Source organism: Monodon monoceros, unplaced genomic scaffold (assembly GCF_005190385.1).
Source record: "Monodon monoceros isolate NGI ecotype Baffin Bay Population unplaced genomic scaffold, NGI_Narwhal_1 Super_Scaffold_5, whole genome shotgun sequence".
Classification (NCBI taxonomy): domain Eukaryota; kingdom Metazoa; phylum Chordata; class Mammalia; order Artiodactyla; family Monodontidae; genus Monodon; species Monodon monoceros.
Window position 1 is genome coordinate 62386191 of NW_021703782.1, and position 23746 is coordinate 62409936.

The 23746-nt window shown below is 42.0% G+C and overlaps 1 protein-coding gene across 4 annotated transcripts in view; it reads right to left on the reverse strand.

The window, feature by feature from the left end:
• Nucleotides 1-23746, reverse strand: part of DOCK8 (dedicator of cytokinesis 8) — a 227034-nt gene that overhangs the window by 50826 nt on the left and 152462 nt on the right. For all 4 annotated transcript variants that reach the window (XM_029202019.1, XM_029202020.1, XM_029202021.1 and 1 more), the window contains 6 exons: nucleotides 21777-21872; nucleotides 18012-18107; nucleotides 12038-12187; nucleotides 9778-9891; nucleotides 3184-3339; nucleotides 1224-1363 (listed from right to left, as the gene is read on the reverse strand). In XM_029202019.1, coding sequence (XP_029057852.1) covers nucleotides 1224-1363; nucleotides 3184-3339; nucleotides 9778-9891; nucleotides 12038-12187; nucleotides 18012-18107; nucleotides 21777-21872 — 752 coding nt within the window. The remainder of the gene's footprint in view (nucleotides 1-1223; nucleotides 1364-3183; nucleotides 3340-9777; nucleotides 9892-12037; nucleotides 12188-18011; nucleotides 18108-21776; nucleotides 21873-23746) is intronic.

Below are 23746 nucleotides of genomic sequence, written 5' to 3' on the forward strand. Positions count from 1 at the left end.
GGCGACAGAGACCTACATTCACTTAGGCAATATCAGTATGGGCAAAGCGCTTAGGACACACTTGTTATTGAAGTTACACAATCTTGTGCTCCTGCAATTGTTTCATACAAGGATGTCCTGTTTTTGCCACAAAATTATAAGCACTTCGAGAGAACTTGAGAGTTTCCAATCAGACAAGAATCTATAACATACAGCCATGCTGCCATTAGTCAGCGTACTCTATTCCAGTGTCCTCTATTAGCAGAGGAAGGAAGAACGTAGGCATTGTAGGAGTAGGTTCCCAGGCAGGGAGATGATGTGGTATAGGAGGGTGGGCCCTGAGGAGGGACTCTCAAGACCATGGCTCTAGACTTGGCTGTGCTATGTAACTTTTGGCAAGTTCCTTCAGTTCTGTGGGCCTCATGTGAACACCAAAAGGGCTGAACCTAAATTATTTTCCAATCCTATGGCTCCTTGGGTTTGACCCCCTGAATGGTGAGCTCTCTGGGGGCAAGGGATTTTGTCTGTTTTGTGCATTGAAATATCTCTGATATATTCCAACACTCAACTATGTCTGCCCCATGGTAGGCATTCAGTAATTGCTGAATGGAACGTGTAGTATTGTGGAAGGCATTGTCTGCTTCTGTCCAGTCAGGTCTGATCCTTTGGGCTTATGGAGCAGAGGAAAAGAAGGAAAGAACAGAAGTGTCAGTTCATTGACTTCAAGTCCAGATTTTGCCACGTGCCTATAGGTGATCAGGTTTATAAGCAGTGAAAGAACGTGTAAGCCCTGGACCTGTGGCATCTCTCTTAGACTGGGAAGGTCTTTTTGCAAGAAACCTAATCTGGACACTTCTCATCAGTGGCCACTTCCTTTGTTAGCACTGATCCAAACGGCACCTGGCTGCTGCCTCTGTGTGCACACATCAACCCAAGGCACGCACTAAAAACAGTGCTCCTGCTTCTAAGGAGCTCACGAATCAGCGTCCCTGGGAAACCTAGTAGAATTGGAAACTTCCTCTCAAAGAATAGGAGGTTGAAAAGAGCTATTTTATGGTTTCTCTCCCTACCCCGTGCCTTTCCACATTCCTATAGCAGCATTTTCTCTAAACGTGTCTGCTTCTACTCTTTGGAACTGGTGAATGGTGGAGATTTTCGCCAAGCAAGAGAGGCTGAACTGCAAACTTTAGTAAGGAGCAGCTTTTTTTTTTCTTTGTGTTCCATTATAAATGTCTGAAACATACCCTTCCCCTTCAGCATCCAGGGCAGCGGCCAACTCGGTAAAGAGAAGCCCAGCGAGGAAGTGCTGCTGGCGGTACTCTGGTGTCAGATCAAACATGCTGGCAATCTTCTGGTCCTGGAAACTGGAGCAGGAGCTGGAGTTCTACAGAAATGCAAGGAGCAGTTCTATGAGTGACAAGAACTGGAATTAAAATCATGATGGCTAGTGTTTATTGAGCACATGCTATGGCCAGGCTCTGTAGGCACGATGCAGTGAAGCAGGTACCACTTGTGTCCCCACGTGACAGATGAAGAAACTGAGACTTAGAGTGTTCACTCTGCGTTCCCAGCAAAGAGGATTGAAATCCTAGGATCACATCTGGACAGGGAAATGGGGACTCTATCCAATGCTATGGTTGTGAGCAGGTGATTCCTCTGTAACAAACTGCCCCCTTTATTTAAGGCTCCTGTTACACTTCTGAAGATGGCTTACATACATTCTCTGGATTTTGCTGGCCTGGAAACCAGAAGCAGCGTCAGGCAGGGAAGTGTCAGATTGACCAGTCCTGGGCAATTCCTGTGTTCTTATCTTGGGGGCATACTTTATATGTCACTAGGAGAATCCAAAATGTCTGTGGAAAGCCTTTCCAGTTTGGTGAGGCTGGGGCAGTCAGAAGGGGAATGTGGGAGAGGACCCAGGGCAGAGCTGGCACGTCTGGAACAGCTGCTTGTCAGTGAGCTCTTTCCCAGTTCACAGGAAGATGGTCATGCAGTGCACATCTGGATCATGTCATTTGGCATGAATAGCTAAGAGTTTTAAAAAATTATTAAGACAAGCCTTCTCCTTTGGGCTAGTATTCAAGGAATATGCATCAGAAAGAAAACCTAAGAAGAAGAAATCTTGCCTGCTGCTCTGAGCTACTGATTTGTTCCCTATAAATGGAATGTGACTATTAAACAGCATTTCTTTAAAGTTTTTCTAGAGGACACTAGTCCCCCGAATCATCCATGGAGGAAAAAAAAAGATTTCCAGAGTCCAGTCATATTGGGAATCACTGCTTATCATACACAGCCTCCCGTTTCCTCTCCTACCCCACAGGCATTTATAATTTATATGAACAAGTTAGAGACACTTGGATGTCCTACTGCAAAGAAACCTGTTAACACAGCATTTTCAAAATGGATTTGTCTTTGGAATTCTGTATTTGCATAATACCTCTTAACATCCTGTAGAATCTGGGGCCCACCAAACTCAACCTGCAAAATATTGTTCTACAAAAAAAGATTGGCCATGTCAGTCAAAGCCTCATCTCTAAATTTTAATACAACTGTTACTCTTCTGGGCTGATGAAGAAAAAGACTTGTTGGAAATACGCTCTCTATAAAACGGAACATTTGATTAGTTTACAATGAGATCTTTTTAGTGTTTCAAGAGCTAAATTATCTGGAATATGATTCAAGGAGGAATCATCTCGTGCCGAATTCCATTCTAAAGCAGAATCAGCAGAAAGTTCTAGGATCGTTCAAAGATATAATATCCATGTTAAAAACCACTACTAGATCATTTGGGAATCAATATAAAGGAAGCTGCCATTTCTTAAATTTTATGGTGTTGAGGTTTAGGAAAAGGGAAGTGAGCAAAGGAGACTGTCAAGCTAGAGTGGAAAGATGACTTTCAGACAAAAGGAAGATCTGTGACTTTTCTATGAATTACACATTTTTCGTAGTGCATATGGATTCCTTTTGCTCTACTTGACCTCAGCAGGGATCCTTGGACCTAGGAAGAAAACAATCACATAGCTTGTAAATGATTAGTTAGAAGGAACAACTATGGGCATGCTTGTGTGTATCTGGATCAATTGATCTGGCTTGAATAGCTCAATTTTTCTTCTAATTAAGAAGACCAATCTTTACAGGAATAAATGACTAAACTAAGCTATTTCAATGAAATAGCTTAAACAATTTTTCCGGTTAGCCGATTACCTGGGAAGATATGGAGGGACAGGGAGACGCTGGAGCAGTATCACTATTCATAAAGAAGAGGTTCAGATTGAGGTAATGTTCGTGGCTGCAGAGAATTCTCAGGAACTCTAGCCGCATGGAAATGAGCATTGGAAGGTTGTTGAGCTTGGCTGACAGCTGGGAAGAAAAATGAGAAAAGAGGTGTTTAAGGTGAATGGAGTTGAGGTTGACAGACACAAAAATATCCTTTCTCCCCAGATTAAGGCAATCAATCGAATAAAAACGAATGGGACAGGGCAACAGATGGCAAGGTCTGCATTACCGGGAGGCCCAGTAAATTTTCATCCATTACTGTTCCCTTTAGTGATTCTAGTCTAACAGCTGTCTGAAATGAGGATGCTTACTGCAACTCCCACCTCTGTCAAATCTCTAAGACCATGGCAAGCCTGTGTTAAAAATAATCTGGAGGTATGTCTTCAGTGTAACACGATATAATTTCACCAAAATCCCACTGTGTCTGAGAAACTAAATGAAAGGAGTTGACCCTACATGGGGCCACACAAAACTAATGGAATAGGACTGGATGACTTCAACGCCACAAGTGTTCTTTTGTGGTTTCTAATTAAAGGTCCCCCTGGGAAGTTCTCAAACCAGTTCCCTAGATGAAGGCATCAAATTACTTAGAATCTAAGTATGTAGTCCCTGCATAACAGCCAAGGAGTTTGCCCCAGAGTGGGAGAGGAGGAAGCGGAGGAGAAAGAAAGAGAAAGCTGGAAGAGTTTCCAGGAAAAATCTTCCCTTAAACAAACCAACCCTGAAATAAGCAATGAAAAGCTGGCAAAGGTGACAGTCTGGAAGAGATCTCTTGCTTCCCTCAGGCAGGTTGACAATTGAAGGACCGAGACTCTATGGGCTGTGACTCAGAGACAGCTTCTCTTAAGGCAAAGTAAGGAAAGGAGGGTCTTGATGGACCTTCTACCTCTCAATATATCATTATAAACACTCTGCTGCTGCAGCACAGGAAACCAAGCATCTCATCCTTACACATGGCCATGCTTCCCCTTCATGCACTTTAAGAGCAGTTTTATAAACTATACAATTTAAATGAGCACATATTTTCAGTCATTTTAGGAAAAGCCATTGTGTTATGGCATTTTGCCTATAGAATCTGTAGTTAGACAGTTAGTGGAAACAAATGAATACCATTATGTATTATAGAAAAAAACAGAATATATGACTTCTGTGTAAAAACATTTACCGGAACCCGTACTCTTGTCAATGTGCATTACTGGCTGATTTTGGACCAATGGGAACACCAGCAAATTGAACTGATTACAACTCGGTCTTATGCCCATCACTTAATGGCCACTCACAAAGTTGTTGGGTCAAGCCAGCTAATAAAATTTGAAAGCACAAGATTTTTTTTTTTTTTAACATTTGAATAAGCCTGTTTTAGATCTTTTATTTAAATTATTCTTTTTTTTAACATCTTTATCGGAGTATAATTGCTTTACAATGGTGTGTTAGTTTCTGCTGTTTAACAAAGTGAATCAGCTATACATATACATACATCCCCATATTTCCTCCCTCTTGTATCTCCCTCCCACCCTCCCTATCCCATCCCTCTAGGTGGACACAAAGCGCCGAGCTGATCTCCCTGTGCTATGTGGCTGCTTCCCACTAGCTATCTGTTTTCTATTTGGTAGTGGATATATGTCCATGCCACTCTCTCACTTTGTCCCAGCTTCCCCTTCCCCTTCCCCGTGTCCTCAAGTCCATTCTCTAGTAGGTCTGCATCTTTATTCCCATCCTTCCCCTAGGTTTTTCATGACCTTTTTTTTTTTTTTTTTAGATTCCATATATATGTGTTAGCATACGGTATTTGTTTTTCTCTTTCTGACTTACTTCACTCTGTATGACAGTCTCTAGGTCCATCCACCTCACTACAAATAACTCAATTTTGTTTCTTTTTATGGCTGAGTAATATTCCATTGTATATATGTGCCAGATCTTCTTTATCCATTCATCTGTCGACGGGCACTTAGGTTGCTTCCATGTCCTGGCTATTGTAAATACAGCTGCAATGAACATTCTGGTACATGACTCTTTTTGAATTATGGTTTTCTCAGAGTATATTGCCAGCAGTGGGATTGCTGAGTCATATGGTAGTTCTATTTTTAGTTTTTTGAGGAACCTCCATACTGTTCTCCATAGTGGCTGTATCAATTTACATTCCCACCAACAGTGCAAGAGGGTTCCCTTTTCTCCACACCCTCTCCAGCATTTATTGTTTGTAGATTTTTTGATGATGGCCATTCTGAGTGGTGTGACATGATACCTCATTGTAGTTTTGATTTGCATTTCTTTAATGACTAGTGACGTTGAGCATTCTTTCATGTGTTTGTTGGCAATCTATATATCTTCTTTGGAGAAATGTCTATTTAGGTCTTCTGACGATTTCTGGATTGGGTTGTTTTTTTGATATTGAGCTGTATAAGCTGCTTGTATATTTTGGAGATTAATCCTTTGTCAGTTGCTTCGTTTGCAAATATTTTCTCCCATTCTGGGGGTTGTCTTTTCGTCTTGTTTATGGTTTCCTTTGCTGTGCAAAAGCTTTTAACTTTCATTAGGTCCCATTTGTTTATTTTTGTTTTTATTTCCATTTCTCTAGGAGGTGGGTCAAAAAGGATCTTGCTGTGATTTATGTCATAGAGTGTTCTGTCTATGCTTTCCTCTAAGAGTTTTATAGTGTCTGGCCTTACATTTAGGTCTTTAATCCATTTTGAGTTTATTTTTGTGTATGGTGTTGGAGAGTGCTCTAATTTTATTCTTTTACATGTAGCTGTCCAGTTTTTCCAGCACCACTTATTGAAGAGGCTGTCTTTTCTCCATTGTATATTCTTGCCTCCTTTATCAAAGATAACGTGATCATATGTGCATGGGTTTCTCTCTGGGCTTTCTATCCTATTTCTATCCATTGATCTATCTTTCTGTTTTTGTGCCAGTACCATACTGTCTTGATTACTGTAGCTTTGTAGTAGAGTCTGAAGTCAGAGAGCCTGATTCCCACAGCTACGTTTTTCTTTCTCAAGATTGCTTTGGCTATTCGGGGTCTTTTGTGTTTCCATACAAATTGTGAAATTTTTTGTTCTAGTTCTGTGAAAAATGACATTGGTAGTTTGAGAGGGATTGCACGGAATCTGTAGATTGCTTTGGGCAGTATAGTCATTTTCACAATGTTGGTTCTTCCAATCCAAGAACATGGTATATCTCTCCATCTGTTTGTATCATCTATAATTTCTTTCATCAGTGTCTTATAGTTTTCTGCATACAGGCCTTTTGTCTCCTTAGGTAGGTTTATTCCTAGGTGTGTTATTCATTTTGTTGCTATGGTAAATGGGAGTGTTTCCTTAATTTCACTTTCAGATTTTTCATCATTAGTGTATAGGAATGCAAGAGACTTCTGTGCATTAATTTTCTATCCTGCTACTTTACCAAATTCATTGATTAGCTCTAGTAGTTTTCTGGTAGCATCTTTAGGATTCTCTATGTATAGTATCATGTCATCTGCAAACAGTGACAGTTTCACGTCTTCTTTTCCAATTTGGATTCCTTTTATTTCTTTTTATTCTCTGATTGCTGTGGCTAAAACTTCCAAAACTATGTTGAATAATAGTGGTGAGAGTGGGAAACCTTGTCTTATTCCTGATCTTAGTGGAAATGGTTTCAGTTTTTCACCATTGACAATGATGTTGGCTGTGGGTTTGTCATATATGGCCTTGTCATACATGGCCTTTATTATGTTGAGGTAAGTTCTCTCTATTCCTACTTTCTGGAGGGTTTTTATCATAAATGGGTGTTGAATTTTGTCAAAAGCTTTTTCTGCATCTATTGAGATGATCATATGGTTTTTAGTCTTCAGTTTCTTAATGTGGTGTATCACATTGATTGATCTGCGTATATTGAAGAATCCTTGCATTCCTGGGATAATCCCCACTTGATCATGGTGTATGATCCTTCTAATGTGCTGCTGGATTCTGTTTGCTAGAATTTTGTTGAGGATTTTTGCATCTATGTTCATCAGTTATATTGGTCTGTAGTTTTCTTTTTTTGTGACATCTCTGTCTGGTTTTGGTGTCAGGGTGATGGTGGCCTCGTAGAATGAGTTTGGGAGTGTTCCTCCCTCTGCTATATTTTGGAAGAGTTTGAGAAGGATAGGTGTTAGCTCTTCTCTAAATGTTTGATAGAATTTGCCTGTGAAGCCATCTGGTCCTGGGCTTTTGTTTGTTGGAAGATTTCTAATCACAGTTTCAATTTCAGTGCTTGTGATTGGTCTGTTTATATTTTCTATGAAAGCACAAGATATTTGCATTTGAAAGAAGACCACATTGTGGCCATCTTTCATAGGTCCCTTGAAACTTCCATGAAGACAGAAATTTCAAAAATAATTTTAGCAATGTTTAGGAAAGAGTAAAGTGCAGTTCCCAAAACATCCTTTGCAAAGGTCAGGACCCAAAGCAGTAGCCTCGGTGGCCCAGTTTTCACAAGGATCTTGCTAAGTCAGTTTAGCCAGAATCCCTCACCCTTGATATCTGATCACTCTTGAGATCTGACCAAATTCCTCATCCCTCACCATCCCCCAGGTGGTATATGATCACCTGGCCTGCCTTCAGCAAAATCCTGTTAGGTTAGTTTGGCCAGAATTCTTCCTTTACCCCTGAAGTTTCCTCTTAGTAATTTTTCATCCACTGACGATTCCTACCCTGTTCCTTGGCTATAAATTGGCATTTTTCCTGTTGTATTCAGAGTTGAACACAATCTCTCTCCCCTACTGAAAAACTGTGGTGCAGTGGTCCCTACACCTATCACGATGGTCCTGAATAAAGTCTGCCTTACAGATTACCATGTGTCATGCATAAATTTTTTCTTTAACAGAGGCTAACCCTGGGCTTATAGTGGTGTTCCAGTATCTCCTTTCCATATATTCAACTTGAAGTTTTGAAAAACATATTAATTTATATTTGCAATTCATCCAGTGACCTGCCATCCTAAACACCTGAGGGGGATGGCAAAGAGAAATGGCACATTCCTCCACCACTCCAATCTGGTGGGATAGGGACAGAAGATCAATGCAGGGTCAGGAGGTCAGGCTGCACAAGATGTTGGTGCTCTGGGACTTCTGATGTTTCCTTAGGATTCGCTTTTTATAAGTCATCTTCCGTATTAGGAGTCTCTTTAGAATAGTCATGGTCTTTTCACTGGGGAGAGGAGATCCTTTTATTTTACAGATGAGGAAATGAGACCCATAGAAATGTAATGACTTATCTAAGGTCACTAATTTCCTAGATAAGAAATTTAATGACTTATCTAAGGTACAGAGTAATTAACCTACTGTACCTCGAGTTAGGTAGCCATGGCTCTTTCTTCCCTGGAGAAGTTACATAACTCCTCTAAATTTCAGCCTTATAATCTGCAAAATGTTGACAATGACACCTTGCAAGGATCAAATGATACAATTTCTATAAAGTGCTTAACACAGTGCTTTGTCCAGGGGTGGAAGAAACCAGGGGTGGTGACAGTGATGGTGATGGTGGAGGTGGTGGGTGGTGATACTGGTGGCAGTGAAGACAGTGGTGGCGGGTAGTGATGTTAGTGGCAAGGATAGTGGTGGTGGTCCTAGAGTAGGAATATGGAAGGAAAGGAGCAGCAGCAGTAATAACTGCTACTTACATTTCTATTGTTGGGACAGTTTGAGGAGGATAGAGAACAAAAGAAGAATTCCATTTGAAAAATCTGGGGCACTGATAAGATGCTCCTGGATTATAAAATACTGTCGGCCCTCTGTATCCACAGTTTCTGTATCCATGCGTACAACCAACTGAGAATTGAAAACTATTCAGAAAAAAAAATCCAGAAAATTCCCAAAAGCAAACCTTGAATGTGTACTGGCAACTAGTTTATAGAATTTACATTATACTTGATATTATAAGTAATCCAGAGATGAGTTAAAGTATGTGGGAGGATGTGTGTAAATTATTTGCAAATACTATGCTATTTTATAGAAGGGACTTGAGCATCCATGAATTTTGGTATCCTTGGGGGAGCTGGGGAGGGGTCTTGGAACCAGTCCTCTACAGATACACCAGAGGACAGTATTTGCTTCATGCCAGGTCAAATTCAGTCTCTTTGATTTTACCAGGGTTCTTTAATGTCAGAATTTCACAACTACAATTTAATTAATTACCCTGATAGGAGAAAAGAGACCTCATATTTTCAGTTCTATACCTGGTCAAAGACTGAATGCTACAGTCATGTAATTTCTGTTAAATTGAAGAAAGCAGCTCATATCACTAATAAATTTCAATTCCCGTAGATTAACTTGTTGGCTCTTCTGTGCTGGGTTGGTAAATGCTTCAGGAATTCACACAAACCAGTGTGTCTACAGACGTCCATGGCACAAAACAAATGACTTGAAGAATATACCACAAAACCCGGAATGTACAAGAGTCAAGTTGCCTAACTTGGCAATGAACAAAAGAGCATGCCACAGCAATGAGCATCACATCAGATGGGAAGGAACCAGAACAACAGGGCTGGGTCTGAGGGAACACTCACCTGGTTGCAATAATGTTTGATGAGGTTAAACACAAAGCCACGATCCATGAGTGAGAGGAGGTCATACAAGAAGAAAGCCAGGCTGATGTTGATCTTTTCCGCCTGTTCAATTTCCTTAAAAACAAACATACAAACACCCACATCATTTGGTGGTAAACCCTGGTCATAAACTCCCAGGTCTCTGATGGGAAAGTTGGGACAGGCAGGTCCTATGTTTTTAGCCAGTGTCCCTCTGGAAGATACTGAGCAAAGCAGGTAACCCTGCAAAACTATAGCAAATATAATTTAGAACTTAATTGATGCCATGAGTATTGAATGAAGTAATTCCTTATCTACTGTTAATATTTAGATACATTTCCTTCTAGGCTTTTTTTCCTACGTGCATATTTATTTGTATATAATTGAGCTCATTCTCTATCTACAACAGGGTCCTGAATTTATTCATTCAACATTATACTATGAACATTTTCCCACATTCTGGTTTCTCGTGTTTCTTATATTTCTTTATATTGCTCTACTATAATTTATTTAATTCTGGTAACTATTGTTTTGGCAAAAGTAACTTGAAATGTATTCACTATCTTCAATGAGATAGGCTCAATTTGTAAGGACTGTTGCAGAAAATCTAATCAGGATAAAAAAACCCGTTTTTACTTAAGGATTTTTTTTTTGAAGTACGCAGGCCTCTCACTGTTGTGGCCTCTCCCGTTGCGGAGCACAGGCTCCGGACGCGCAGGCTCAGCGGCCATGGCTCACGGGCCCAGCCGCTCCGTGGCATGTGGGATCTTCCTGGACCGGGGCACGAACCCATGTCCCCTGCATCGGCAGGCGGACTCTCAACCACTGCGCCACCAGGGAAGCCAGGATTTTTTTTTTCTCCAATTAGACAGCATTCTCAGCTTAAGGGAGGTCAGAGTCATACATGGTCAACTCTTGCATGAATTGAGGCCATGGTTTTGTTTGTATTACTTCTCAGTGCTCATATTTATGAGGGATTTTCACAGCACTTCAGAGCAATTGGGGATTCACTTTTTCATGTTTATGTCCTTTATTCTCAGAAGTATAAATCAATTTGCTCTGACACTATTGAAAATATGATTTTAAAATATTTTCCTCTTGTTATCACGTACAGTTTGCAAATTCAGGCCAAGCTGACCAGCCACTGGCATGGATGGAGACTTGGTAGTTTCCACAGTTACCATGGAGTGGCAGGTCCTCATGCTTTTAGCATGCTCCACATGGACCACTCCTTAAGAGACTGAATATTCTGGGCTTGGAATCTTCAGTCTTGACTTTGCTGCTAGCTGTGTGACTTTTGGAAAATTTATCAACCTCACTGTGCCTCATTTTTCATGCCTGCCAAAATGGAGACACCATTGCCGCTCTCACAAAGTTTGCCATAAGAAATAACCAAATGGAAATTTCTTCTCCTGAGTATTTGTATGGTAGCATACAAATTCTTCATAATGATAAAGGTATTAATAATGATCACTGCTGCTTCAAATTTTATAGAATTTTTTTTTTTTTTTTGGCGGTACGCGGGCCCCTTACTGTTGTGGCCTCTCCTGTTGCGGAGCACAGGCTCTGGACGCGCAGGCTCAGCGGCCATGGCTCACGGGCCCAGCCGCTCCGCGGCATGTGGGATCCTCCCGGACCGGGGCACGAACCAGCATCCCCTGCATCGGCAGGCGGACTCTCAACCACTGCGCCACCAGGGAAGCCCCTAGAATTTTAAATTCTGCTTCAAATTTTAGAATTCTGTTTTATTTCATTTTACATATTTTTTTAATTTTCTACTTTGAAATAATTTTAAACTTAAGGAAAAGGTGCAAGAATAGTAAAAAGAACTCCTTTAACTAGACGCATCAATACTTGACATTTTGCTACATTTGCTTTATCATTCTCTCTGCATATACAATTTTTTTTCTGAACCATTTGAAAGTAGGTTGCAAATATCATGCCCATTTACCTCATAATACTTCAGGGTATATTTCCTAAGAATAAGAATATTATCTCTCGTGGCTATACTGATACAATAATTTAAACTATTGCAATTCCATATTGTAATTTCTTGCTAGCAGTCCCCAGCCCCACCCCAGGCTCCTGTCCAGTATAACATACTGCTTTTAGTTGTTATGCAGTATGTTAGTTCCATTTTAATTACTGTTTTAAGATGATGCTTCTTTTTCTTTGATTATGAAAATAACATATGCCCAAGGTAAAAAATTTCAGAAAGTAAAGAGTAAAATGACACAGTTACCCTCTGAGGTTTTACTAAAAGGGCTGCAATCTCCGAGGTGACCACATTAACAATAGTAGTTATGTCATCTTTGAAACGGTCGGAAAAACGAGTCCTCCGAAAATTGTCCCGTTTGTCCATGTTGTGTACATACTGGGCCATGCTTTTCACCTGCAGAGAAGATAGGGGAAATGTCAATGTGGAAACTGGTGACCTGCTTGTACACTGTGGAAAAGGGGAAAAGCCTGGAAGAAAAGCTCATTAACAATGGACTTTCTAACACTCTATCTGTGCTGGTGGTTGCCCAAGCAGGCTCTGATCTGAAAAACGCTCCTGACACCCGGATGGTTACCATGGTGGCAGGAGGTGGGAAGGGTGCCCCCTTCTTGACCCCAAGTCAAGGGGCTCCCTTCTTGCTGCTGACAAAGCCAGGGAGCTTAATTCTTTAGCTGCGGTGTCACAAGACTCCCTTTCTCTCAACTGGGAAGGCAGACCTAGACTGGGCCCCTAGGGCCACTGAGGCACCACCCTATCACGGCACACAACACATTCCAGAAAGAGGAAGTGTTTATGAGACTGTTTTTGATGTGAACTGAAGTAATTTCTGTCTCTGAAACTACAGCAAGGAGAAGAAGAGAGAAATGGTAATCTTATGTCAAGTTTCCAGTTGAACAGGAGAGCAGTTTTTCCAGAAACAATTCTATAGTGTGCTAGCTGGAAACTTAACCACTGCTTGGAACATTACCTCTAGGAGAAATTATGTTCTGAGTTTTATACGACTAGCTTGCTAAATATACATATCTATGTATACATTTATATGATATAATTATATATTTAAAATACATATTTAATGTATATGTAGTTTAAATAAAAACCTGTATATCCATCAGTGATTCTCTGTATTATGACTAGTACAATACCAGCTCAATGCCTACCACAATTTTAAGTCAAAATCGTGCTTATTTTTTGGACTTCTTCCTGGGCCAGGAGATTATGGGTCAATACACCCTCTTTTGATACAGCCTGAGGTTGCGTCTTGCTGGAAGCTGCTCAGAGCTAGGAGGAACAGTCTGATGGGAAAGGCTGCGAGAGGCTGTGGTCAGGTGCCTACCCTTTCCATAAATGTGTCCACACTAGTCTGAGAGTCACTGCATAAAGAAATGGCCCTGGAACTTAAACCACCCACACTGGCCTGAAGGTGACCCACTAGGTCAGGGCTGGAAGAAGAGGGGAAAATGACTTTCACTCCCAAGAGCGCTAACCACAGACTTCTGTTTCTAAGAATGCAGGGGTGGCAATATTTTTAGCACTGAGATAAACAGAGATTAACCAAAACAAAACAAAACACAGAAGAGGTAAGTTAAGAAGTGAAAACATACAGATAGGTAAATGTGTTTTCTGTGTTCAGATAATGCCATAGCCAGTTTGGGGAAGATCTAAGAACATAAAATCCTGAAGCCCAGGGTAAGAACCACAGTTTCTCTTCACAGTAGAGTCCCCCTTGGCTCAGGACACACTAAAGTGTCTGTACCCCGCAGAGTCACATGTATTTGATGGAAGACCTGAATGAGAGGTGGGAACTGGACCCAATATTTGTCTGACAAAACGCCTCTCTCACTATGATCCTAACAAAGGACCGAGGAAGACGAGGCCCCTTTGTTTAGAGCTACCTGCTCCTGATTCCCTGCTGCCTAACCCACCCCAGCACCCGGCTTCTAGAACTCACTCTTGTGTTTGCCTCCTGCCTGCTGAGTGTGGCCATCCTACAAACAAACAGATAATCCTCACAATACCATACTTCCAACCACTGGCCTCTTGCCAGACTGTCAGCTACTTGCCAACTACTATGTTCTTTGCATCTCAAGAGAGGAACACCCAGTGGAAATAGTAGTGGAGACTTGGCCCGTTATTTGTAGGGTGGGATAAGGCAGGAAAATATTTTCCTCCACATTGGCCTCTGTGACCCATTCAAAGCTGGGATACCAAGAACCCCTTGGTGTAGAACTTCATGTCCTGGGTAAACTGGGTCACCATTTACCTCTGGATCCCCAAAGTCTGGCTCAGCAGTTTCTAGAAGCATGGGAATTTATTCATTAGCAAGTGTGAAATCTGCCCAAGGATTGTGTTCAACAGCTCTGATGCCAAAGTGGCTGTTCATTAGCACGTGGGCATTAATACAACTAAAGGGTGTTAAATTGCCCAGGTTGTTGGCTAAGCCCAAGGAGGCCGTCGCTCCTTTCTCCTCAAGCTTCTTGGGAAAAAAACTGTTTTGGTTTTGCAACAACTTCCTAGGCATCTGTAAGGCAAATGCAAAAGCAATGCGTGGAGGACTGGGCGTCCCGTCTGGGTCCAAGATTGGTTTCCTTGCAAAGTTCTGGCTGGGGCTGATAGTCTCCATTTGCCTCCATATGCAAACTCCAGCTCCCTTTCTTGCCCTTCTCCATCTATCTCTGAGCCCTGGGAAGCTGATCCCTATAGACAACATCATTCAGGACTCCTTGAACTTAGGCTTCTGTTTGGACCTGGCAAATGGGAGGCACCATCAGGGGACCAGTGGGCGGGAGAAGAGTGGTCCACGTACGCATCCACTCCACTGCCCTCATCCCCGTGCAGCGTGCTTCTGGCAGTGGCAGTGTTTCTCTAAGATGCCAGCTCCTTGTCACGTGGACCCTCTTCTCTGCCTCAGCTTTCTCTTGCCCCCAGTTACACTATTCCATACCCTTGCTTCTTTAGAGCTAGGAGAGAGAAATGCTTCCAGCGCCTTCTGCTCCCAGGGTGCCTCACCAACCCTTATCTGCTCCTGTAACCTGGCACATACCCTGGGCAAAGTCCCTTTGATAAATGCTTTTCAGTTAACTCTTTTGAGCAATGTTAACGCTGTCTCACGAGGACCCTAACATACTTAGTTATAACCTGCAGAGCCCTGGGTGATCTGCATGTTGACCAACCCCCTCCAAGCACTCGTATCAGTAGGACTTTCTTTCCAGCTTCTGCAGCTGTTTACCATAAAGGACTCCTAGAGGAAGGAGGGCTATCAGCTTTAGCTTTTGCTTTCTTCCCTGAGCCTACTGAGTCCTAGTAAATAAATGTGCAAGATCAAAAGCAATTTTCACCTGTTCCATGGTTCTCAGATCCCTGCAGTTAGGGGCACTGAAGTGGTACTGATGAAGTCTTTGGCGGACCTGGAGACTTCTCCTTATGGCCTCCCCCTTCCTCCAACCCCACCTGTAAACTGGGGATGATGGAAAGCTCCTGCCTGAGGGTCGTCTGAGGATTCAACCAGATGATGCTTACAATGCTTACAAGGGTACCTAGCATGTACAGAGATGCTCAACACATTTTAGGTGTTATTATTTTTCCTTCCTTGGGGACGCCAGCTGTCACTGGTATTATATGAAGGACAGAGTATCATTACATTTGCAGAGAATGCGAACTTGCCTTTGAAAGAGAGCTCTAAGGTGCCACGAGGAGCCATTCAGGGCTAGCGATGCTGAGTTAGTGATTGCAGCACTCCATTCAAGTTGACTTCAGAATACAAAGGTTTCGCACGTTGTTAATACGTTAGGCTAAGAAAATGTTTTGTCACGTTACGCTTCCAAGGAGAAGCAAAATGGCAGAGGAACAGAATTTGGACCAGAGCATTGTGGAACTGAGGCCCTGCCCCTCCCTGGCTGAGAGGGCTGGGCAAACCCCTCCTTAGCCTCAGAGTCCTGTGTTTGCACCGGGGATAACTGCTCACGATAGAGCTTATAATACATAGCTACTAAATAAGATCTAAGAATGATTAGGTGAAGTGTGTGCATATGTGTGCATATGTGTGAGTAAATGACATGAAACATCTTTGAACTGAGATACTGCTTTCCTTTGGGACTCTCTTCTAAGAGATTCCACAATGTCAAAGTGAGTTTTTGCATCATGTCTTTTAAAATTTGCAATATGGCAGATCAACTCAGTTGAAGATTATTTGTATGAATTATCTATAGACGGATTACCACCTGAGTAAATCCTCTTTATGGAGAAACTTGATGGTGGTGGGATGGGTACATAGAAACAGGATGTACTGGGCACACAGTGGTGGTTTTGATCCTTCTCTTGCCTCAAGACAGAGTTTATGGCCAGCCTCTTCCTGCCGGATTGCAAAGCTCATGTCTCACTGCTAATGTGGTTGCTCCAAGACTTGTGAGCTGCAGCCACCCACCTGAATCAGCTTGGCTTTTAGAATGCAAACTCCTGGTGCTGGCTGCATATAGAGACCCTTAGCTCTGTTTGGGCCTCACAGAGCAGAGGTGGTGTGGACTAGTGGATCTTCAGCATGCTTGGAAGGCACCTGGGCAGACAGGATCATGCACCGCCGGCTTCCCCCTCCTCATTGCACTCAGTATTCTAGGGAGGGGCTCCAGATCTGCTTTATTCTCACTAAGCACCCTAGGTGATTCTGCTGCAGGCATCTGGGACTGTGTTTGGAAAAGGCATCTCGCTAGCAATACCTTTCTCAAACGAGGGGTGGGAACTTGGTGAAACTCTAAGGGATTTGCATCCTGGATGTGCTTCTGTGGCATGGGCCTCACTTCTTTTTAACTCTGTTGCACACTACTTCCCATTTCCTCCCCAATGCATGTTTATTTTTGTTTCCTTTGACCCTCTTGTCCTCTATGTCTTATTGTTCAGTATTGTTCTCTTTTACTTGGGCTTGAACTTACATAGATAAACTAGAGCTCAGGTGAAAATCCTACCATCTCTCTCAAAAATAATTATCCACTTGAACAGTGTCACAGAGCAAAGAACCCAGTCAATATAAAGCTAATTCTATCACTAAATCTCAGTCCACTCTATCCTCTGGATTGTTTGTATGTGCATTTTTATGTAGTTAGTGTCTGTGCTTTCACACCTTTTTCATTTCACCTCATTTCGCAATGCATCTCAATTTATCAACATTGACAAAATGCTTATTCTAGTGGCTTTATGGCAAAATCCTTTCACTTCTAGTATAAAATAGGTATTACTATTATTCTCTTTATTTTTAAATTAAAGACTATGCTGTACCTTTTGCTTTTCTGCTAGAGAACAGATAGAAGTTGCAGGTAAACAGTTTTACAAGTTTCATTTTTTCCCCCCAACAAATATTAGTTGGTGCTTGTAACGATGCCAAGCCATGTTCTGGGGCTAGAGATAAGATAATGAAGAAGATAGACCCCAATCCTAGAAATCCAATAGGCAAAAGAGAAAAACAATTACAAATTGTGATAAGTGCTAGGAAGGAAATAAAGAAGGTGTTTAAAAGGAGAGGAATAGAGTGGAAGATATATTATGGTAGAAGGTGGTCAGAAATGGACTCTCAGAAGTGGTGACACTAAAGCTGAAACCTAAAGAGAACTCCCAAAGTGTGTATGTATGTGGGGGGCATGAAAGGTACGGACAGGGGAAAGAATCTTAAGAAGGCTCTGAGGCTGAAAAGGTCTCAGCATCTTCAAAGGACCAAACTGGAAACAATGTGGCTGAATGAGGGGGGGAATAGGGTCTAAGATAAAGTTAGAGATGAATGGAAACAGAAACATCCAGGGGCTTTTTAGGCCGTGAGAAAAATGTGTGCTTTATTTCCCGTACACTGGAAATCACTGCAAGGTTTTAAAGAGGGGAGTGTCATTATCTGCTTAATTTTGAGTTGCCCTGTGCAGACTGGATGGGCTGAGGGCACAAATGAATGCAGGTGGGCAAAGAGGAAGTGAATGCAGACATGATGGCAACTTGACTAGGCGGGGCACAGTGAAGATTGGTGAGAAACGGCAGGTAGAAGTAGATTTTCAAGGTGGAATCAGTAAGATTTGGTGGAAGATGGATGAAGGGGTGAGGGAGAGTTAAAACTGAAGGAATGATCCCAGGTTTTCTGCAGGAGCAATTCAGTAGATAAGATGTCAGTTCTTACCATGGGAAACCTCACTGCCTGTCTGCTTTTCGTGCCCTACCGAGCACAGATATAAACATGCAAGAATCTCACCAGAAGCTCAAAGAAGAACCAGGAGTACTTGAAGACTGTTTCTTTCACCATTCCAGTGCTGACCACCATCTGCAGGGCAAGCTCCTCATGGAAATGCTGGACACACAAACACAAAAACATTACACTTACATAATGATGGTCTGTACTAGGTGCTTTATTCGCCAACCCCACTTTTCTTTTTTCCCAACTGTAATAGCTTGTTAGTATGTGTCCTAGATGTCTTAGACCACAGTGGATGGCAGAGTCAATGCTGACACAACCTGAGGCTGGAAGGCCTTTTCAGTAGGTAGGAGAAGGCTGTGTGGATCCCAAATCCCCAGAGCCACACAAACACAGGCAGGAGTTTCGAGGGAGGAAGGGGACACAGCAGGAGTGTATTTTTAATCCTTTCCTGAAAAGAAAAGGCAGTAGAGCATTCTGAGTCACTGGAAACCTGGGCACATGGGGCTTCTAAACCTTACTGGACAGCTGGATTTGAAGGACTGGCCTCGGCAGGGGAGTGAAGCTAATACATTCTATGGGGGAAGCATTCCTGGGTAGCAGTCGGAACTGAGACTCTGTTCTTTTCCTTCCAGGTCCCACCGTAAACCCTCTGTGTGACCACGTGTTAGCTGTTCCTCCCCTTACCCTCAATGTTCTCATCGATAAACTCAGTTGGTAGCAGTGGTTCTCAAACTTGAATGTGCGTCAGAACCCCCTGGAGAGCTTGTTAAGGAACAGATTGCTGAGCCCACCTCCAGAGTTTCAGATTCAGTAGGTCTGGGGTGGGGCCTGAGAATCTGCATCTCTAACAAGTTCCCGGGTGATGCTGTCACTGCTGGTCCAGGGACCTCAATCAAAGAACCACTGTCTAGATGGTATTTCAACTCCTTTTTGTTTTTATAATCCTGCTATGGCTTTGTGGGAACGAGGTTTGGGTTTATCAGTAGATTGTCTGCATTAAAAGGCATAGGGGTAGTAGCTTGAACTCATCCAACTTCTATACTTCTTTGTCCCAGGGTCAGTTGCTCCACTTTATGTCTACACTCCCTGTCAAGTCATCTGACTACAGATGTAGCAGACAGTGATTTTTTTACACCTTTTGCATCCTTCCCATTCCCTGCTTTATCTGGGGAACAAGTTTAAGACTAAAGGTAGGGCAACCAACTCATCTCAGTTTGCCTGAGACTGTTGTGGACAAAAACAATGTCGCCTGTCATCTCAGTAAACAATGTTGCCTGCTTATTCCAGTGAACAACAAATGTTTCCAGACCATCAAGCCATCAGCCACTGAGACCCAGACGGCGCACCCTGGGGGGAATTCGGGATGAACAAAAACAGGATACTTGGCCCTAGACAGTTAAGATGCATATCTAAGGAATAATTTCAACGAGCTCAGACTCTCGCATCTTCCCATACACAGAAAAAACACTAAAATCATTAACTTGAGATGTCTGTTTTTCATGAACATCTTTTGATGTTCAACTACATGTCTTTTTTCAGCAAAAATCCCTATATATCCTAGCTCTTCCCTTACCTCTTTGGAACAGTCCCTCAGATATCTGAGAGACTGTATCCTGGGCTATAGTTCTCGGTAATGTCCCCGAATAAAACATAATTCTCAACGTTTAGGATGTGCGTTCTTTTCAGTCAACACCGTCCTGGTCTTAAAATGGAAAGTCCTACATCCCAAGCACCCCCTAAGTCCCGGAGAAACTGGGATAGCTGGTCACCCTAACTGATGGCAGAAATGATGTCTGGGCATTTTCTGTGGATTCCATTCATTTTACAACCATAAAATCTAGAATAAATACAGATGAACTCATTTTTTATTCCTCAGTGGATAAGAAAGCTGAAACTACTTGAACAACCTAATATCACATCCTAGAGTACTGGCGTATGTGGAAATAAAGTTTTAAAGTCAACACCCAAAGCAAAAATTTATTAGAACAAAGCTTACCCTTGACAAACCTTTAAATTACCCACAGTGTACAGCAGGCATGCAACACAATTTACTGATTCTTATGTACAGTAAAATTGGAGAGTTACTCAGCTAAACTAAAAGGAGACAAATGGAAAAATCTCTGTGCAGATGTCTGGGTATTCAAACTATTTACATCCCCTGACGGTTAATGGGGATGAATGGAGAATGCTGAAGTGTTTCAGCTTGTCATTGGTCCCACTTCATTCTGTCAGGCGAGTCAAACCTTTATAATCTCAATACACGTGAACACAGTTGTGTGCTGTTGCGAGACACGAGGGAAGCTCTCCCACCTGGGAGAGGTGCAGGGCTGCGTGTTAATCTAGCAGATGGTCTAAGCTTGCCCTGATGTAACTCAGCTACACCAGGATCTTCCCATTGTAGGGAAGACACGCTCCACAAGCTTCAAAGGTAACCTCTGGAAAATAGGTCAGTTTGACTGTCAGAATCTTAAGGCAAGAGGAGATTAGAGGAGGATAAGCCGCTTCTTAAAGTAATTTATGTTGCTTACCGGGCAACATTATTACAAGAACACCTTGCTCCGGAGGGTACAGAAAATAGCCAAGCAGCTAAACCCAGTTTGCTGAGCTATTAAGGAAACACACTGGTTAAACCTCCCTCTGAAATGAAATGATTCTCTTCTGGTCATTGAAATGACCAGAAACAAAATCAAAACAAGGCAAATGTGCCCAGAAGAAATCAGGCCCTGCCTGAAGCAAGCCAGGCTGTAAGCAAATCATGGTTTTTAAGAAGGAAAATGGTACTTGTAATCAGTCCCTGCGAAGCCCAAAGCTAAGATTTAAAGTAGGTGAAATATTTATTTTCAGCACCTCATGACATCTTCTTTTACTCCTCCTGTTAGAATTAACACCTGGTACCTCCTTCCAGACAAATGGAGCCCGTATTGCTGCCAAGTCTGCAGGCGCTGGACCCTACTAGGGCCTCCTCAGGCCTGATCTTTCCCTCAGCCAGTCCAAAGTGAGCTGTGCTGAAGCTCATTCCCTCCATGCCTGTTTAACACATCTTTCCCAGCGGTGTTAGCTGTTGCAAAGAGCTTCCTGTGTTATCCTTCCAATCAGCATATTTACATTTTAATAGGGGTCTTGAAAGACACTCAAGACCTTAAGTAGCTACTAAAATTGTGAGACTCTTGGGTGCCTGGCGGAGGAGAAAACTTGGGGCAGACAGTTTCTTTATCCTCCACCCCTTGGACCACACATGACGTGACAACTGGAGAATCCTCTTAATATGAAGAATTCTTTCTGATGAGCAGTTTAACAGCTTGTGAAGTCTCTGAACTCAGAGGTAAGGCTGACTGGAAAGAATTACAAGGCTTTTCATGTCTGATACCATATTGAAATAAATGATACCTAATTATTGCCATTCACTTTTTGAGGATGAATTGTCCCCAGCTCTCCTTTTACCAAAAAAGAAGCTAATACAGCAGTTCTCAGGTTCTCAAAGTGTGGTTCCTGGATTGGCATCAGCTGGGAACTTATCAGAAATACAAATCCTTGGGCCCTACTTCGGATCTATTGAATCAGAACCTCTAGGGGTAGGGCCAGCAGTCAGTTTTAACAAGCCACCCAGGTACTTCTGATGCATGGTAAGTTGGAGAACCACTTAGTAGGTAATTAGGTGGTCAAAAAATGGGGCACCTGGGACAGGGCTGCAAAAGTGAGTGTGTGTGTGTGTGTGTGTGTGTGTTAGGAGGGCAGGAACAAGACAGGAGAGTACTTGATGGCATCTGTTTTCAATCACAGTGAGAGGCTGGGCAAATTATTCTCACACTGCCTGTTCAGTACCTTTTTGCTGACTGGCCTTGGGGTTGTTGTTGAACTTGGAGCATCATTATTGCCAGAGCAATAATAAGACATCCGGATGCAGCTACGATCAGCCATCTGAAATACACAAACCATGACTCAACAGTCAACCGACAGTGGTCCCCAGAAAGATGAGCCAACGGCCTGGAAATCCCAAGTTTAGAATTCATTGTTAACATATTTCTTTTTCTTTCTTTTTTTCTGGTTACAAAGGTAAAACAACTGCCAAAAATAAACATAAAACAAAGCAAACAAGGTAAAGTTACACCGAATTCTACTTGCTCCTGAGATATTCACTGTTAGTTGGTGTGTAGCCACCTATAGTTAAATCCTAGTTAAGAACCACCGGGTGCTGAACAGTCCCTTCAACTTTCTAAGTCTCTGACTTAATTGGAAGAGCAGGAAAAAAAAATGTGTGGGAACAGTACCTCTCTGTGGGTTAGCATGGTACTTTACCCAGTCTCCTAAACACTCTTTAATAAATTGTCAAAAAACCACTTCTGACAGGAAGATCATGCTTGATACTTCTAGTTAGACAAAAATTTTTCCCCTCACTACAGAATAATTTAAAAATTCTTAACCTAGTCCACAGAGAAAATTTAATATTTTCACTTTCATTAAAGGAAACCATAATAATCAAGTCTGTGGATAACAGCTGCTGACCACTTCGCCCCTCGGCGATCCGCAAAGATCCTGCTTAAAGAGGACTTAGATGCAAAATTGAACCAGGCTGTGCTGGCAAATGCTTAACAACCTGCTCTCGGAGGGGTGGGGCTGATTGGTAGAACCTGCCAATTTCTGTGCTTGTGAAGGCTTCCATCATAGCTGATTTCAAGTTAACATGACATTACCGAATATGGTGTTGCAAAGAGATGTGCAGTAGCAAACCACTGTACAGTAGGCATAAATAACCTCAAGAACATAGATAACAGTAAAATGTAGTAAAGTAATTAAGAAGGGATGAGGTTTGAGTACTCCCTTAAAAAAGGAATAATTTTAGATTTATGGACAAGTTGCAAAGGTGGTTCTTGGATACGCTTCACCAAGTTCCTCTTAATGTTAATATCTTACATAAATATGGTACATTTGTCAAAACTAAGAAATTGGCACATTAACTATTAACTAAACCAGACTTTATTTGAATGTCACCAATTTTTCCACTAACGTCCTATTCTGCTCCAGAACACTGCATTTAGATTACCTTTGTTTTCCATATAACTTATTTGTTAGTTTATATAATTTAATTTTTAATAATGTCTGCGTTTAACACCTGGTTCAGAAAGTTCCTGAAAATTTAACAATCAGCTCTCAGAAACTGGTATGAACCAGCTCCGGCACATCCCTGGGTTGATTCTGTAAGTCAAAAAGGATAGAATATCAACAATTTCATATGATACAACCTATAGATCATCAGAATCTCTAGGAGTGGATCTATAGATGATTCTTACATTCATCCAGGGTTCAGAACTTCTACAGAGATGAGGAAAATAAGGCTCAGGGCAGGAATTGACTTGTCCATGACCACAGGCCTGGGTGGTATCAGATCGAGACCCAACCCTGGTCTCCAGATTTCCTGTCTCACAATGTACTGTCTCAAGTAGGTGGTTTGTGTTAGGGGAATGATGTCAAAACCTAGAGAGTATGATTTATCTTCATTAGAGGAAATGACATTATTCCAAAAGCTTAGCCACCCTGAGGCCACAGATAACTGGAAAGAAAATTCAGATTAAGAATTCATAGTAGCTTTGTACATATATGAAAAACCACTGAATTATACACTTCAAAAGGGTGAATTTTATGGTATGTGAATTATATCACAATTTTTACAAATTTCAAACGAGAGACGTTTTACAGAATACCTGACCAGTATGCCTCAAAACTGTCAAAGTCCTCAAAAACAAGGAAAGTCTAAGAAATTGTCACAACCCAGAGGAGCTAAGGAAACGTCACTA